The 17,545-nt window shown below is 37.2% G+C and overlaps 1 protein-coding gene across 3 annotated transcripts; it reads left to right on the forward strand.

The window, feature by feature from the left end:
• Positions 1-1,167: 1,167 nt before the first annotated feature.
• On the forward strand, positions 1,168-14,988 carry LOC144970333 (mitochondrial import inner membrane translocase subunit Tim16-like). Of its 3 annotated transcripts, XR_013644936.1 has the most exons (5): positions 1,168-1,254; positions 6,268-6,441; positions 7,463-7,585; positions 8,445-9,673; positions 14,429-14,988. XR_013644936.1 is itself a non-coding variant. In XM_078909858.1 (4 exons), the coding sequence occupies exons 1-4, from the start codon at positions 1,252-1,254 to the stop codon at positions 8,529-8,531; spliced, it is 387 nt and encodes a 128-aa protein (XP_078765984.1). In that variant the 5' UTR covers positions 1,168-1,251; the 3' UTR covers positions 8,532-14,988. The 3 variants fall into 3 exon arrangements, 2 of the variants coding, with proteins under 2 accessions (XP_078765984.1, XP_078765982.1); XM_078909858.1 differs by having other exon boundaries at positions 8,445-14,988; XM_078909856.1 differs by having other exon boundaries at positions 1,229-1,316; positions 8,445-14,988.
• The last annotated feature ends 2,557 nt before the right edge of the window (positions 14,989-17,545 follow it).

Below are 17,545 nucleotides of genomic sequence, written 5' to 3' on the forward strand. Positions count from 1 at the left end.
GGAATAGGCAGAAAATCGGCCAGCCGCTGTCGACTGGTAGAAACATACACTCCGAATTTGTTCCTTTTTCGCCAGACGGTGGTCACCCGGGCCAATGGACATTAGAAATGCTATATCTTGGCCATATTGCAACCGGACCCAGTGGCTACTGGATGGCTACCGGCGGCTCCAGAGGTCTCTATGAGGTTACAGACGGCCTCCGGACGGTTTCTGAATGGCTCTGGGATGCTCCAGAGGCTCCACACGGTTCCAGACGGTTCTGGACGGCCTCCGGACGACTCCAGTCTGATCCTGACGGCTTGTGGAAAGCTTCAGATTCAGAGAGCTTTGATTGCCTCCGGATGGCTTCAGCATGCTTTAGATGACCTCCGGACGGCACGAGACGGCCCCGGAGGCTCTTTATGGCTACATACGATTTCAATGTGCCTCCGGACAACCCCAGAGGCTTCTGGATGGCTCTAACGACCCCCGGACATTTCTAAGAGTCTCCGGATGGCTTCTAAATGCTTCAGACGGCTCTAGATTACAATTACTAGGACCGGGGCTTCTGGATGGCTTCAGAATGATTTAGATGAACTCCGGACGGTTCCGGACAGGCAATAGAGCAGTATAATTAGGTGCCCCAAACGTAAACAATAACAAGTTCCTAGTGATTTTCGTTAGGGACCGGAAAAATTTACGCACAATATAGGTCTCCCAATTTTGTAGTTTGAGTTGTAGGCAATACACTTTCAGTATTGAAAATATGTTTACATAAAATCTAACAGTTGCAGAAATAATAATATAAGACTAAATTATTCTGAAAATCAGTCTCCGAATAATTCTCGTTTTGTTCACACCAGCGCAATAATTTGCTCTGGTCTAAAAATAGATAGACTGTAACTTTTGATAAATTTTACCTTTTGTTCCATAAAATATCCATATCTAGACATTATTTGATGCATGATCGAGTATTTATGAATATGTGTTTCTTTTGCCACCTAGCAGCAAAATTTTAAAGGTTATTTTTTTCTATAATTTACATTGGAACTTGAGCTGTCAAGACAGGAACATGTGGTTTGCCATGTGCTTCTAGACCTTTGTTTACGTTTGGGGCAGCAAACTTTACTCTTCTATAAACACAACCTAAATTATGAGTATCGACTACCTGCCCGTCTTTATTATGAATATTACCCAGTCGCACATGTTAGATAAACGAAAGTTGAGTGACCTGTAAACAGTCAAATACAAGGAAAGGGTCGACGTCTCTAAATGGTAAGTTTCATCAGCCTTACCTTGAGAGGTAAACATAACGAAAGAGAATGTCTTTACCGGCCGTAAGTCAGAGTCCCAGTTATTTTCTTCTTGCAATGCTGTTTTTGTGTTCGTGACTTACACAGAGTTCATAGAGAGGTTTATCTAGGCACTTTGATAACTCCAGTTCAGTGGCCGCCGATAGGCTCACTGTAAGGTGAAACTCGTTTTTTGGAACTTTATTTTTGGCCCTTTAATGTTTTGGTCACCATGGCGTTATTTGTGAACCTATGTGACTAATGTTGGTATCATTTTAAAGGGCACAAAACAAGCTTTCTAACGGTATATTTTATTCTTAATTCCTGATTGTATTTCTCAGAAAGCTATTGAAATAAAAATTTATCAAATTTTGACTTATAAGAACTTTTTAAATTATGGATACATTTTAATTATACTTCATACATCGATAGACAATCAATTGAAGAACATCTCTGCCAAATTTCATCAAAATTGATACACTCGCTCATTATTTTATTTTTTCCGCCATCAACCCCACTTTTTTTTAACAAAAACCTCATATTTTTTTCCATTTTCATTTATCCTTAATTTTGTCCATACTTTTCATACATGAAAATGATTTATATGAAAATAAAGCTTATTTTCTCACCTTTAAAATGATACCTAACACTTGCCATTTATTTTTTAATTGAAACAAAATTACTGAAAACAATAAGTGGGCCATGTTGACTGCAAAACTCAAAATTTCCCGATAGCCGCGAGATGCTGGTTTTGAGGCAGCAGTGAGATCACAGATTCTCTCTGTAAAATTGACAAAAAATGTCAACAGAAAAATATAAATAACTCTGGAACCGTAAGTCGTAGATAAACAAATAAGGTATCAAATTTTATGTTTTTTCAAGTCCCATCCCCCTGACTGGGTCAAATTAAGATATTTTGAGTTTGAAAATTTTATCAAAGTGCCTAGTTTATCACTTGTTGAGACCATCGGTCATCGTTTCAGTTTCAGGACTTTCCTCTTGCCTTACAACTTCAGTTCTGACTCACTGACTCTGAAAAGTTGGAAAATGTCTGTTAATTTTTATTATTAATGAAAAAAGAAAAACCAGTTGGGAGGAAAACCTGTTTAGTCATGTGAATGATGTAAGATGGGATTCTATCTCATTCAAATCTATTTGAGTTTGGAGTGAGGCAATCTTAGCTCAACATTTTATTTATGTCAACGTACACGGTAACCGGGCACCTAGCCTCAGGATCTACACGGCAACTCCGGTAACTGGTTTGCCGCTGCAATACAAGCAGTGGATGTACCTCGCTCTGTGTGTGTGTGTGTGTTACATAAAAACGAGATTGAATCTTACTTTAACCTAACACACCAGATCTTAGTCTTTTATCATTAAAAGTAAAAGATAAGCCATGCGATTATAGCTTAATTGGTGGAAACGATTTATTCTGCATTAACAATAGGGGAACTATTATCTGGATTAAAAAAAAAAAAATCAGTGTTGCTGTTAATAGAGAGTTTAATAGAAATTCTAAATGTAACTCACACACTTGAAACCAATGCCATATGAAAGAGCTGGCAACACAGATTACAAAACAGTTTGAATTTTGTTTCTATCTTGATTAGAAATGTAGTTACGGCAGTTCAAAGTCTGAAATTTCAGACCGATTTTTAACCCAAAATTACCATTGCAAAGTTGTGACCGAAATCGCGTGATGTTAATAAAAAAAATGGTTAAAACAGTCAATATGGAGTTCTTATCATATATATTGTATACCACAATGTTCGTCTTATTGAGGACAATGCATTTACATTAATAAAGAGGAAGATAAACATTTCAAATTAACACATTATTACATAATATGACGCAAATGTTACATAATTAAAAACTCGGCTAGACGTGAGAAACAATTGCTATATCACTTCTGGATTTATCCCCAATATCTCACTGAAACAATTGCAAATAATTCCCCTCTTAGATTTAATACATAGAGAATAAAAAAGGGTTTGAGAGTATTTAAATGAAAAGATATAAACATTTTGCGTAATGACATAAAATGAGTTTATTTTTACCTCTGGCAATTTAATTGTTAAAAATGGTCGATTGAAAAAGTTCAAATAAATTGAAACAGATTCCCTATTTTAATTAGAAGGAAAGTTCTAGCTTTTAATACTTAAAAAATTATGCTGAACCACTTTGGGTTTATTGCTATTACATCATTTGAATTGACAATTAATATAATGTTATTCCCCCCCCCCCCCCCTTCCCTTCTCTCTCAATCTCAATGTGTGGTGGTGTCAAAATTTATAACTAATAGAACTTCTTACCATGATAATTATTAAGGTTAAGGCCTATGGATACAAATGATAACAAATATATCTAAGCATATGGGAAAGAAACTTGATGACTTGATAGCAAAATAAAATAAAATTAAAGCATATAAAATATCAATATTATTAATATCGGATTTCACAATGAGAAGAAATATACAAACTTTTAAAACAAAAACTATAAAATGCCCATAAATAAAGTTGGAAAGTATGTATTCAAAATAAAAACATAGTAAATAATAGTACTGAAAATAATATGGACTAAATTTAAAATAGTACATAACTAAATTTAGAATATTGATATCGTCTGGCAGCAATGATGAGAAGATAATGTAAACATGGCATTTCGGCGCAGAGTTAAAAAGTGTCTGCGCATAGATATAGAGCCCTGAAATTTGGCATGAATAAAGTTTAGATATTATTCTAAAAACATGCGTTTTTATTTTAAAAACACACGCGGTAAATAAAAAAATAAATGCAATTGAAAATTGCCAAAGTAGGAATGAAAGAATTGAGGTCATAATTCATAAGTTACTGTGCACCAAGCTCAATGCCACCTTCGCCCCTCCCTCCCAAAGCACGGTACAAGGTTACCGTGTACGTAGATCCTGATGCTAGGTGCCCGGTTACCGTGTACATAGCCACTCCAAAACTGAATTTATCAGGGACCATAAAATTATGTCGTTATTCTGAGGTTTTCAAGATGGTGGAAAAAGGGGGCCTGGTAAGACCAGTGTCTGTAATAAGACTCCAAACCGTGTTAGAATATGTATTCGTTACCTGTTGTCAAGGGTTTAGCGGTAGTGTTTTCAATCTCAATTGTGTATATTGTCATTATTTCGATCATAAACAGTGCTCAAATACCATTTTCCCTCTGTTGTTTATCCTGGCATGAGTGCAGATGTTTTTTAAAAAAATGGCATTTAATAATACAACAGAACTCATCTTAATTTCCTCTTGATTTATCAGTGGAGTTGTTAGCAATCGGTGATCGATAGTGACAGGAATGAAGTTGACGTCACTCAGCTCTTTGTTATTGTTTTTAGACAGCCATTTTTACGACTAGTTCTCACTAAGTTCTATCAATCAGACATAAATGCTCAAGATTACATAGAGTTTTGTGCTTTGGTACGTTATATCCGACTGGTGGATGTTTTGAGTATTTTTACTAAAATGTATAGCATCAATAGTGCCAGGACTGCCTGATGGTCGTCAATAAAAAAAAATAAAATAAATTTAGACTTCGAAAGTGGCCAAATGCAACTCCACTTGGCCAAAAGCTACAAAGATTTTGTCCCCTCTTGAAAAACTCATCGGTTTTGATAAACATAAAATTGACTAGATGAGAAAAACAATTGTTATTGAAAAAGAATGCTGCTTTTTTCTTTTTTTTAAATAAAAAATTAAAACTAATGATTGGAACATCACTCTCTGTGTGGCCATTCTTTGCCAGTAGCCATCTTGCAACCCCGGATAGCGCCGTATTTCTATGCAACCAGTGCCAAATTTGGTCGTTAACAAAGTGATATCGTTGTCAGTGAGTAGGAGGCTTTTTTTTAGATGATGCTGGGCATGATGTTGGCTTTTTTGTTTTGTATCAGTCTTTGATGTCAACTGGCGATTATTGCTATATTGATGTCACTAAACAGGAGTTTAACCAAAAATGTACAGTGCAACCCCTGGATAATGACATCGCCTGGGACCAGAAAATTATGTCGTCATTCCGGGGTTTTCAAGATGGTAGAAAAAAATTATAATAAATCAAATCCACGAGATACTGCTGCTGACTTTTTAAAACCGAAATTTACAAACACTTAAATATTAGTAGATCTGCATCTTGCGATATTTAAATAAAAACCCCAAAACTGGGTATTAACCACAATAAGATCAAATTTTGACTGATGTTTAGAGAAACAACTGATTTTTCAAATATTTTTCAATATGTAATAAAGTGAAAGAGGCTGTGTTATTGTTTTTCCCGCTATTCCCCCTGATTATAAGACCATAAATATTCATAATTGCCTACATTGGACACGGTATTCCTGATCATGATATCATTTAACCTCCAGTGACCTCAGACAGGTAGTTAACGGGGATGGTTAATGGACCCTTGAGATTTCCATCTACTGATAAACTTTTTTTTTGCTGTGGTTCACCATGAACTAGCGCTGATTCCATTGCAGTGTAGTAAACATGTGTTCTGACTGGTCAGTAGCAAAGTGGAGAGAAAAAAGGCGTTTTTTAAATTGGTTAAGAGTATGAGATGAAGATGGTCGGGTATTAAGCATCAGTATCAACTGCTGATTATTGTTATAATGATGTCGCTAAACAGGGGTTTTACTAAAATGTATGTTGCTATATTTAGGTGTTTGTTACTAATAACATATAGCAAAAAAGTTGGGACATGAGGTCAATGTCGCTATCCAGGGTGTTGCACTGTATGTCGCTAAACAAGGGTTTTACTGAAATCTATGTCGCTATTTTGAGGTTTTTACAACTAGTAATATATAGGATAAAATTTGGGACCAGAGGTCAATGCCGCTGTCCAGGGGATGTTGTTATCCAGAGGCACTGTAATTGATAGCTAAAGACTGATGATATTTTCTATAGATGCTGCTCCATCTCAAAGAACTGCTGATAAATCTAGCAAGATATTTTTATATACTTTCTTTTCCATGCAGGCTAAATACATAGCCCAGATCGTCGTAGCTGCCACGCAGGTCGTTGGCAGGGCATTTGCAAGGGCTGTAAAACAAGAGTATAATGCTAGTCAACAAGCTGCAAGGAATGCAGGTGGAGGAAGACATGGAGCTCGCAAAGCTGCTGCAGACACAGTTTCTGGAATGACATTACAGGTTCGTATGGGCAAAGAACTTTATGTGTCTTAGCATAGATACCAGATCTCTGGTGGATTATTTCTGATTTTGAGGGATTATTTTTCAACAATCAAAATTTGACATTTCCTATTTTAAACAGATAGTTTGCCTTTGTTGAGAATTCTCCTCCTATTTTTGAATATTTTTTTTTTTTATATACTTAATGACAAATGGTCTTCATTTTGTTATATGCCAGCCATTGTTCGTTCACTATATTTAACCATTTGAGTACATTTTCTGTTTTGACTCAATTAAACAGAAATATGTATTCAGTTTTAGAATGTTTTGATATTACTTTAACAAGGAACTCAAATGGCTAGCTTTATCTAGATGACATTTAATAGAATCAGTAATTTTTAATAAAAACTGACAATGGAGGCAACTAAGATAAATGAAGGAGTCAAACCAATTGCTTTTCTATCAACCTGTTGACAAGGCTTCCAACTCGCGTTCCTCCCTGGGATCTAATCATTTTTTTAGCGTCTTAAAAAGTCTGTCAGGGTTTTTTAATATAGTAATAATATATAGCACTTGTATATAGTGCATAGCCATGACTATGTCATGCTCCATGCACTTCACAGTTACAAGAATAATCTAAATATCACTAACATGCACACACACACACACACACACACACACAAACAGACTCACTTGCAATTATTACTCAAAAGAAGACATCTATATGATTTCAGATATTAGCATTTTGTGGGGTTCAAACAATTTACACAATGTTCCACTCAACTCGTTTGAATAAAAAGTTATAGATCTTATCAGATTATAGGAGCATTTAAGTAAGTATAGGATAATTGGTAGGCTTATGCAGAAGAAATTTCATTTCACATGACTTTCTGGCAAAATGAATATGACATTATAGGGAGCAGTTAAGTTTTAGATATGCTTTATGTGCATAATTGATTTTTAAAAAAATTCTTAAGAAGTAAGCTTGAATCACATTTATTGACTTATTTATTTATTTATTTTTTTTCTTTTCAATGTACAGGAGGCTAAACAAGTCTTGAATGTTGGAGACATTAATGATGTGGAGCACCTTTTAAAGAATTATGAGCATCTTTTTGAAGTCAATGACAAATCCAAAGGAGGCTCGTTGTACATACAATCAAAGGTGAATTTAAGGATACTTAACAGTGACTCATAACCTTCTTGTTGGTTATGAATGACAAAAAAGCGTTTTGTTTTACATGGAATTTTCAAGGTTTATTTTGCATTAATCCATACCTATCAGTTGGATTGAGTAAGAACATAACATTGTTCAGTTGTTACATGGCGTGATTCAACTCCTAACTAAGTCTATGGGATAATGATGAAGTTAGAATATGCAAGACAGTTATTGAATGAGTATGCGTAGTAATCAGCATTCCAATAGTCTTTGAAGTCGTAAATAAGAACTTAATCAGGAGCAATTGTATTTGAGTGACTTTTCTGTGTGCTCTAGTTTGTAGAAAGTGGATAAGTAACAATTGTCTGAATTGTCTCACATTTCAATTAATTTCTGGACGACATACCAGGTTTGAATCATGCTGGGCGGGGGGGGGGGGGGGGGGTGGGGGGTAATCTTTTTTAAAGTCAGGAAGCTGAAAAATCTGTGTAATTAAAAAAAAATTGTGGTGTTGTTGAAGCCAGTGAAAATATGCACTGTTGTACTACTAGTAGTGGTAGTACAACTACTGTTACTAGTACATCTACTACCACTACTACCACCACCACTAGCTTAAAAATAGTTGAGATTATAAGATTGGAGTGCTACCTAGTCTTGCCTTGTATTAATATTGAAGTCACCAATGATTGATGATGACAAAATAGTAGCATTCTTTTGTTATCAAAATGTTCACCTTAACTGTTTTAGTGTGTACTACTCTTTCTGTGTATTTAAGTGTACAGCCATTATTAGTCATTTGACATTTTGAATACTAGTTCCATGAAATAAATTGTGACTAATACTGCTTGCATCATTGTTTCCCCAGGTTTTCAGAGCGAAAGAAAGAATTGATATGGAATTACTAAACCAAAGAAAGTCCCAAGAACAGCAAAAGTCAAAGGAAGAATCTTGACACTACATTAACATTATAATGTGTAAAAATATTTTATTTATTAGATTTAATTTTCCAAATGTTGAGATATTCTTTTTAAATGCTGAAGAACTAAACTTTATATTTGTTGAATTTGTCAATGTTCTTCTTGAAGTCAGAAAGGTACATTTCATTTCTTTGTACTCTTGGTAATGCCACACAGTTTGCATTGATTTGCTAATTTCCTTTATGAGATAGGTTGGTTATACTTTGTTTCAGCGATGCCAGAGAATTATACATTATGTATATTGACACTTTGGCGATCTGGATCTTTCTGGATTTTATTATGGGAGAGGGACAATCTCAACCAATTGCAGATTTTATCCTCTGGATTTAGATTCTTATGCCAATACCAATATGTCTGAGGGGGGAAAATTGATGATATTTCTACTTTGCTGTTTATTGGATTCTTTTCCAAATTTGATATGAAAGTAAAACTGAATCAGGTGCACTAATTCTTCTAATTTTTGCCTCAAAAAATAGCTTGAGTCAAATGTCTCCCTTTTTACGAAAAGCACGACAGTATTGTAACGGCTTATGGCATCTTTCTGAAATTTTCACCACAAAAAAACTTCAATAGTGGTGGAAAACCATGTAAAAAAAACCTAAATATTTCTAGTTTTTAAGCTAATTCAATTCTTTATTGGGTAGTAATAAAAAACAACACCCTGTATATGTGTATAATTTTTTTTTTTTAGATAATGGGTCTCTGAAGAAGAAAATATAAGAATGTTATGTATTAGATTGTTTCATAATAATTTTAACATAGTCGGCTGTTCGTATTTTGATTTGGTCTGATGAATGGGAAAGGAATAAATTAAAGCAGAGTTGTTCTATTGATTAGAAATTATTATCCATTATTATTATTATTTTAAACACCGTTTTTTTATGAGGAAGAATAGAAATAGGGATTAGTTATATATTTTTTTGTGCTTTCACATGTGTTTTATTCTCAAAAACAAACAACATCATTTCTTTACAAAGGATAATATTTGAATTAATGACAAAAGCTTACATGTATAACAACAAACGGAGACAAAACATGAAAAGTATGCATATGAAGTTGCATCTTCGTTTCTCAAAATATAATTTGTTTTGTAGATCTGTTGAATTGTTTGAAAGTTGCTTTCTTTTTTTACTTACTTACTTACTTATCCGAACCAGCGACCACCTGAGCTCTAGCCCTTCGGTCTTGTGCCATAACGTAGAAGTTAGATGTCTTTTGTAGTTGTTCCAGGTGACTATAAAGTGTGTTACTGATGCTTGGATTTGGTGGGAGGAATGTGCATCTCAGATCTTCAAGAGGTTGACATTCAAGCAAGTGGTGTGTTACTGTTTCATTGGGGTGTTGACATAGGGGGCAGGAGGGGGATGTGTCTTTTGTAATTTTGCTTAAATGGTTGTTGAGCGGTATGTGTTGTGTTCTTAGTTGAAAGATGATGCTTTGCTGGTGTCTTCTGAGCTTATTTAGGCAATCAGTCTTTACAGGAGTGGTCATATGGGAAAACATACATCTACCCGTGGTGCTCATTGCCCAACTGTTCATCCATTCTTCTCTCTTATTTGTTTTGATTATTTGTTTCGCTGTGTCTAAGGATACTGGAAATGATGGTTGTAAAAGTGTTGATCCGAGTCTGGCTAGTCTGTCTGCATTGTCATTTCCTGGTATATTTGAATGTCCCGGTATCCACTGGAGAGATAAGTCTACTCTGTGTGTTGTAAGGAATTCATCTAGTTGAGATCTTAAACTATTGAACGTTGAGGAGAGTTTATCTAAATCGAGAGCTTGGAGAACCGATTTGGAGTCTGTGAAGATGACAGTGTTTTGAAGTTTTGAAGGGTTTAGCTGGAAAACAGAAGAGAGGTGTCGCAGTGAGGCTTCTATTGCAACTGCCTCTGCCTCGTAGTTTGAACAGGAGCTTCCGCAAGAATTGTGGATTTTATCACAGGTTTTATCTGGGTATTCTACTACAAACCCATACCCAGCATTTTTAGTTCCTTTGTGGGCAGATCCATCTGTGTAAACATGTATCCAGTTGTCTGAGTATTCTTGTATTGTCTTCATTGCTAATGTTTGTATATCTGATTTGTTTTTATTTCTTGTTGTTTCTTCTATGAGGTTAGTCTTTATTTTTGGAAGTTTTAGTTCGGCGTATGGAGGTTTTTGACTGATTAAAATAGATTTTTCTCTGTTTTCTGGGAGTCTGTGTCTTTCATTCAAGTTGTTAGCAATGTGTAGCAGGGATTTTTGTTTTAATCTTGTTCTTGGTTTCCATTTCTCTGCCAGAATTCTGTTTGGATGGTTTTCCTCTTTTCGTTTGTATCTTTCAACCATTTCAAGCACTGCTGATTCTCTGCGAAGTCCAAGTGGTTCCACATTAGTATGTATTTCACATGCTGCTGTGGGTGTCGATCTCAGGGCACCGGAGATGAAGCGAAGGGCTTGGTTTTGTACTCTGTCCAAGGTTTTGTGTGTGTTTTTACTACCTACATTTTGGAGGGCTAAATTGTAGTCCATGACGGAACGCACATAGCCTAAATAGAGTTGTCGAAGCGAGTTTTTGTCTGCTCCCCAATTAGTACTGGCTAGTCGTTTTAGTAACTGGAGTCTCCTTGTGGCTTTGATTTTTACATTCTGAGTGTGTTTGTTCAGAGATAGTTGTCTGTCTAACTGTATGCCCAAATATGTGGGGTTTTCTTCTTTCGCGAGTCGATGGCCTTGGATGGAGAGTGTTATTTCTTTCTTGGAAACAGGATGGCTCTTAGTAAATATAGAGTAGACTGTTTTATTGCAATTTACTTTTAATTTCCATTTATCACAGAAGGTGTTTAAGCTTTCTAAATCTTCATTTATTCTATTGGAGGCTATTGGTAGGTGCTTTGTAGTATACCACATAACTAAATCGTCAGCATATAGGGCCTTTTCTGTCTGTAATACTTCTGGTAGATCATTTATAAAAATAAGAAAGAGAGTACAGCTGAGGCAGGATCCTTGTGGGAGACCTTCCTCTAATACTTCTCTGTTTGACAGTCCGTTATTAATTTTTGTTTGGATTGTTCTGTTACTGAGAAATTGTTTAATCCAGAAGTAGAGATTTCCATCAATTCCGTAGTCCATCATTTTTGATAACAACCCTTTCCTCCATACTTTGTCATAGGCCTGTTGGAGATCAACAAAAACCGCGACTGTATGTTTTCCATCTTGAAAGCCATCAATTATTTTTTGACTTAATCTAAACAATTGATCTTCTGTTCTTTGCCCTATCCTAAAGCCTGCCTGATATTTATTTAGTAGGCCACATGTCTCCAGCCACCAGTATAATCGGTTATTTACCATTCTCTCCGCGATCTTTCCAACACATGAGGTGAGAGATATTGGTCGGTAACTTTTCGTTTCGTCGGGTGGTTTATCTTTCTTTAAGATTGGAATTATAATAGCATTTTTCCATCCCCTTGGTACTATTCCTGTCTCCCATGTTAGATTTATAAGTTTGAGAAGCATCTGTTTACCTCTCACGCTAAGATGCAGGAGCATTTCATTGTGTATCTTATCTGGTCCAGGGGATTTCCTTAACTTGAGTTTTTTCATAGCTCTGTGAAGTTCTGACATGGTAAAGCCCTCTTTGAACAGATATGAGATAGCTTTTGGGGCCTTTTCTTGATGTTTAAGGTCTTTAATCAATTTTTTGTCCTTTTCACTTCTTTTTGATGCCTTGTTTACTGAAGCAAAATGTTTGTTGAAGATCATGGCTTTTTTTTGGTCATCTACGATTGTTCCTTCTGTAGTTTTCATGGGCTTTGGGTTGGTTTTCGGGGTTTCATTGTTAAGATGATTAAGTAAGGCCCATGCTTTTTTCCCATTTTGATTGAGGTCAATATTAGCGCATGTGTCTGCCCATTTCTTTCTTTTAGCGTTGTTAATAGTTCTTTTGACAATTGCCGATGCTTTATTGTACTCAATCTTGTTTTTAATGGTTTTGTTTTCCTCTAAGTTTTTCCTTGTTTCCTTTCTTGCATTTACTGCTTTTTCAATTTCTTTGCTCCAGAAGGGTTTGTAATTCTGTCGACTACCTCTTGGAATTCCTGCTTTTGCAGCTGCAAGAATGGCTTTGGTGAGGGCTTCGTTTAAATGTTCTACACTTGATGTATCTGTAATTTTTGGAAGCTGGTCATCTAATGTTGCTGTGAAAACATCCCAGTTTGCTTTCTTGAAATTCCATTTGGATTTCTGCTCAAATGTTTTCTTCTGTGTTTGAACTGTTATTTGTGTTAAAATTGGTTTATGGTCACTGCCTATTTCATCCAGGACTTTAATGTGACAAGAATTCAGAAGGTCAGAGGAGATGATGGTTAGATCGGGATGACTCAGGGACATATGAGCTCTGTGAAGAAGTGTCGGGACTGAGTCTGCATTTTGTAAAATGGTGAGGTTGGTTGTATTGCAAAGCTTTTCTAGTTCTTTTCCTGTGTTGTTTAGATTTTTGTATCCCCATAGTGGAGAGTGGCCATTGAAGTCACCAGCAATTATTGTGTTGTTGTATTGGGAACTGTTTTGATCTGTTAGGTTTATAGTACACCGTGGAGGGTTGTAAATGTTGTAAATGGTAAATTTCTTATTTAGGTGCCATAAGGTGACTTTCTGTACATCAGTTGAGTTCTGTGATGGTTTAGAAGTAACATCTCCCGTGATGTCATTTCTTATATAAGTAATAACACCACGGCAGTCGTCACATTTGCAGGTATAGTATGTATAACCAGCAATATATGGATCGCTATTTTTATACAGGGTTTCCTGAAGTAAAGCAATGTGAACTTCCTTTTCATTTAATAATTTCTTCAGCTCTGTCTTTTTATTCCTGATTCCACAAATGTTAATTTGTAAAATATTCAAATGTTTGTGGAATTTCTTTGTCCCAGTAGCTGACTTTTCGCGCAGATCAGCCTGGGTACTCACTGTCTGGCGCGGACCTTTTTCGAGGCGACGTCCGAGCTCGTATGCTTTCCTTTTGTTTGTCATGGCATGCTGGGGAGTCTCTGGTCTGTCTTCCCACCCTAACCTGTATTCCTTGTCAGCTGCATAACATCAGGAGTTGAGCTGCAGATGCATGTTCCTCATATAATTAATTTTTATAGGGTCTAGTCAAGTAGCCTTCATTTCGTCTTTCCCACAGTCTCTTTCATGATTGACGGTCGCCCATTCCCCGCCACCTACTGTTTCCTGGCTTGCAGTTATCTATTTCAGTTATTCTTTCTGCTTAAAGGGCCATATTTCATAAACAGAGGATCGTCACGTCCTGGGTCATTTGTGTCGATGAGAGATTCTGTGGGCCTAAAACAAAGGTATACCAGCCCTTTCCCCTAAAAATCTCAATTTTTTAAGAAGGATACATGATTACAATCAATCACAGATAGTCATACAGAAGACATGGGCCACAGGTCGACCAAAGAGGGAGTATAGAAGTGTTAAAGTTACAGCACTAGGAAACAAGTATGAGCTATAGGGGTAGATTAAGAAAGTAAGGACATACAGAGGACACCACACTAGAGAATGAGTGTGAGGTGGGTGGGTGAGGAGCAGAGCGTGTACCACTCATCGGTAGGTTCTGTCTCCTGCACCTTAAGAGGAAGGGGTCCCACCTACTCCCTAGCCCGGTTATACCGCCGGGGACTCGGTCGCGCCCATAACAAACTCAGTAGAAACGGGGAACACCACGGGAAGGTGCTGTTATGGACACAATAATGCATGAGAGGCCATATGCAATAATCTCTGTCAGACAGGATTACGCGGCAATCAATGCACCTGGAAATGAGAGGTGTTGGGTTCGAAATGCACATCAATTTCCTTTCAGCAAGCGGGACGTCCGGCCCAGACCTTGCAGCTCCCCGCTTTCTTTTTTTAAAAACATTATTATTGTTTTATTTGAGTTATACAATTGACAAGATATTCATTTATAACCCTTTACAGATGTGGTTTGATTTTAAATTAATATGGCATCATATCTTATCACTTTCACAGATAAAGCAGTGACAATGGCCTGACTTCGGCTTCATTGGAACCCTAAGTTGCATCTCTATTCTGATTTTTAAATAAAGATAGTGGTAGACCTGCACTCATAATCATATTTTTGCAGGTAGAAATTATGATTTGAAAGACATTCCTTGTTAAAAGGATAAGTCGTTTTGGAAAATAATGAATTTCCTTTGGGCAAAGTGGCCGAGTGGTTAAGGCATTGCACTGTGATCCAGAAGGTTCCGGGTTTGAACCTGAATCATTTTTATTTTCCTTGGGAAGATCATTAACACCCAAAAAAGTAACTAAGAACATAACATGCTGACCAGATTAGTTATTTTATTGGCCATCATTGGCACTTGTAAAATACTGATATGTAGATATGATTTGATAAATGAAATAAACCATTGCTACCAAAAGTGAGTCTCATTTGAAGAGTTGCATTTCTTTCTTTAAAAATGTTTTTTCTTCACTGCTCGACTTGATTCATGATATGCCAGGAAATGAGTGGAGTGAGGTCCTTTTTTCTTATAATATTATAAGTGCTTGTCCGACTTGTTTTTGCCTGGACCTGGACTTAAGTCTGCAGTCCTTGCTCGTGAGTAAAGCAATGAATGAGTTTAATACATGTTATTCTATAAGGGATGTTTTTTAAAATTTCCCTGTAATCATCTCTCTGGATGTGTATCAGTATTAGGACTCTGCTGAGGATACCCGGAGGCTCTCAGAGCTGTCCGAAGGGTGCGGTGCGGTCCGGAGCCTCTGGAGGCCGTCTAGAACTGTAATCTGCCTGGAACTCCCCCTCATGGATTCCACCTATATTATGCAGTGCATGGCACACCCGCAAACTGAACGTCCTTGTCAGGGACCAGCCACTCCCATATGAGCCGCATCCAAAATACTTAGGGGTGAAGCTGGACCGCAGCCTTACCTATCGGGTGCATCTCAAAGGAGTTGCCCGGAAGATAGAGAAACGCAAGTCTTCTGAGGGAGCTGGCGGGATCGACTTGGGGCACTAACCAAGCACTCCTGAGAACGTCCGCCCTGGCACTATGCTATTCCACTGTGGAGTATGGTGCTCCAGTGTGGGGTAGAAGCAGAAACGTTGAGAAGGTAGATGTAAAACTTCGCAAGTCAATGCATATAGTGTCAGGAACGCTAGCAACAACGCCTAGAGAATGGGGCCTGATAAGGGCAGCAATCCAGCCCCCCCCCCCCCCCCCCCCCCCCCCCCCCCCCCCCCCCGATGTCCGGAGAGAGACGATTATGGAGAACTGGCTAAATAAGATCAGAGAGAGAGGGAATGGGGATACCCCTCTGAAGCTCATTATGGACGACGCCCTGTTTCGAGCCGAAATAAGTCACGGCAACCCTTGTACGCAGCTTTCCTGACTACGAACAGAGATGCATATATACAAGATGGAAGTCGGTTTGGACGAATTCAATCCCTCGTGGGGGCGGGGACATACCTGGAACTCCCCCTCATGCCCCGGAGGCTATCTGTAGCCTCATAGAGCCCTCTGGAGCTGCCGGGAGCCATCCAGTAGCCACTGGGTCTTGTTGCATGATGGCCAAAATATAGCATTTCTACCGTTCACTGGCCCGGGTGACCTATGTCTGGCGAAAAAGGAACAAATTCGGAGTGTATGTTCTTAACAGTCAACGGAGGCTGGCCAATTTTCTGCCCATTCCTAATTTGTCAACCTCTGTCCGTAAGTCGGAAGGCGTGATCAATAAAAAGTGGTCAAAATTCTTTTTCGATTTACCTGTCCCTCCAGGAAAAAATGAAAATGTTGGCCTTGTATTTTCGTTTTCAAAGAAAACCTGACCATAGTGGGAAGGGCGGCGGGGGGGGGGGGGGGGGGGGTACATACTGTGTCTTCTATCCACTTGTATCTGTTTTTCAACATGCTTTCTGTCTGTCTTGAAATGAGATTACTTGGTTTTGTCCTGGCCCTGGCCAGAGTCCTAGCTCGGAGGGAAACAGTCAAATGCATAGGTATTGTTTTGGGAGATTATATTTTTTTCCCTTGTAAATCATCTCTCTGTTATGTATTATTATATTTGTTATTTTCAATTTATAATGTAAGCATTTGAGTGTATTCCTCTTTGTTGGATTCTGCTTGTGTCCGGATGAAACTTATAGATTAAGTACATTGGTGGTATGCTCTTGGAATCTACATTTGATCCTGATTTGTTCCTAGTTCCCCTGTCTTACTTTTTCTTGGGTGCTTTAATTGTAATTCTATAATTTTTACTATCCCATTTTCTTCCTTTTTACTGGCGCTGATATGACCTTAATGTGTTGCAAGCGCAGTAAAACCCTAAAAAAAAAAAAAACAATAGTCTGGTATATATTTCTGCTTTTTGGTTGTTTTTAATGAAAAATGTAGCTTTTAAACCTATCAGTATTCATATTTATTGTGAAAATTAGATTTTGGGGGTTACAAAAGCACGCAGGAACATGCACAAATGTCGGCTTTTTGGCATAATGTCGAATTTATGGCATAATTTGCCTTTTTTTTGTTGCATAATATTGGCATAATTTTGCCCCAAAAATGGCATAATTCCGCGGGGACAGATTTACAGTTTGGACAAAAGATTCTTGATCAGCGTCAAATTTACAATAAGTTTGATATCAACAACCATATTAATATTTTAACGTGAAAAATTAAGGAAATTAGTATTTGTTTTGTGAAAGGGGGTGGTATTGTCATTAAAATTTTAAAAAATCTAATTTCAGATTCTTCATCTGCGGAAAATTTACAATATTTCTGATATAAATAACGATATTTCTACATTTAAAATAATCTAAATTGGAAATATTTGATAAGGTTGTAGAAAAAGAAATCACATTTGCCTTGATATATTTTCTTAATAACCGGAGTCAAACGTACTCGAAGTCAAACATTCAATACATCAGTTACCAACTACCGGATAGGCTAAATAAGTTGGGAAAATAATTGAGCCGTTTCAACAACACAAT

This window comes from Berghia stephanieae, chromosome 4 (assembly GCF_034508935.2).
Source record: "Berghia stephanieae isolate SIO BIC M18660-M18661 chromosome 4, UCSD_Bste_1.3, whole genome shotgun sequence".
NCBI lineage: Eukaryota > Metazoa > Mollusca > Gastropoda > Nudibranchia > Aeolidiidae > Berghia > Berghia stephanieae.

What these genes read in the sequence shown, in the direction of transcription:
- LOC144970333 (XM_078909856.1), top strand. An exon ending in TTTCTGGAATGACATTACAG is followed by an intron (nt 6,442 to 7,462) that starts GTTCGTATGGGC and finishes TTCAATGTACAG; the next exon opens with GAGGCTAAACAAGTCTTGAA. An exon ending in CGTTGTACATACAATCAAAG is followed by an intron (nt 7,586 to 8,444) that starts GTGAATTTAAGG and finishes TTGTTTCCCCAG; the next exon opens with GTTTTCAGAGCGAAAGAAAG.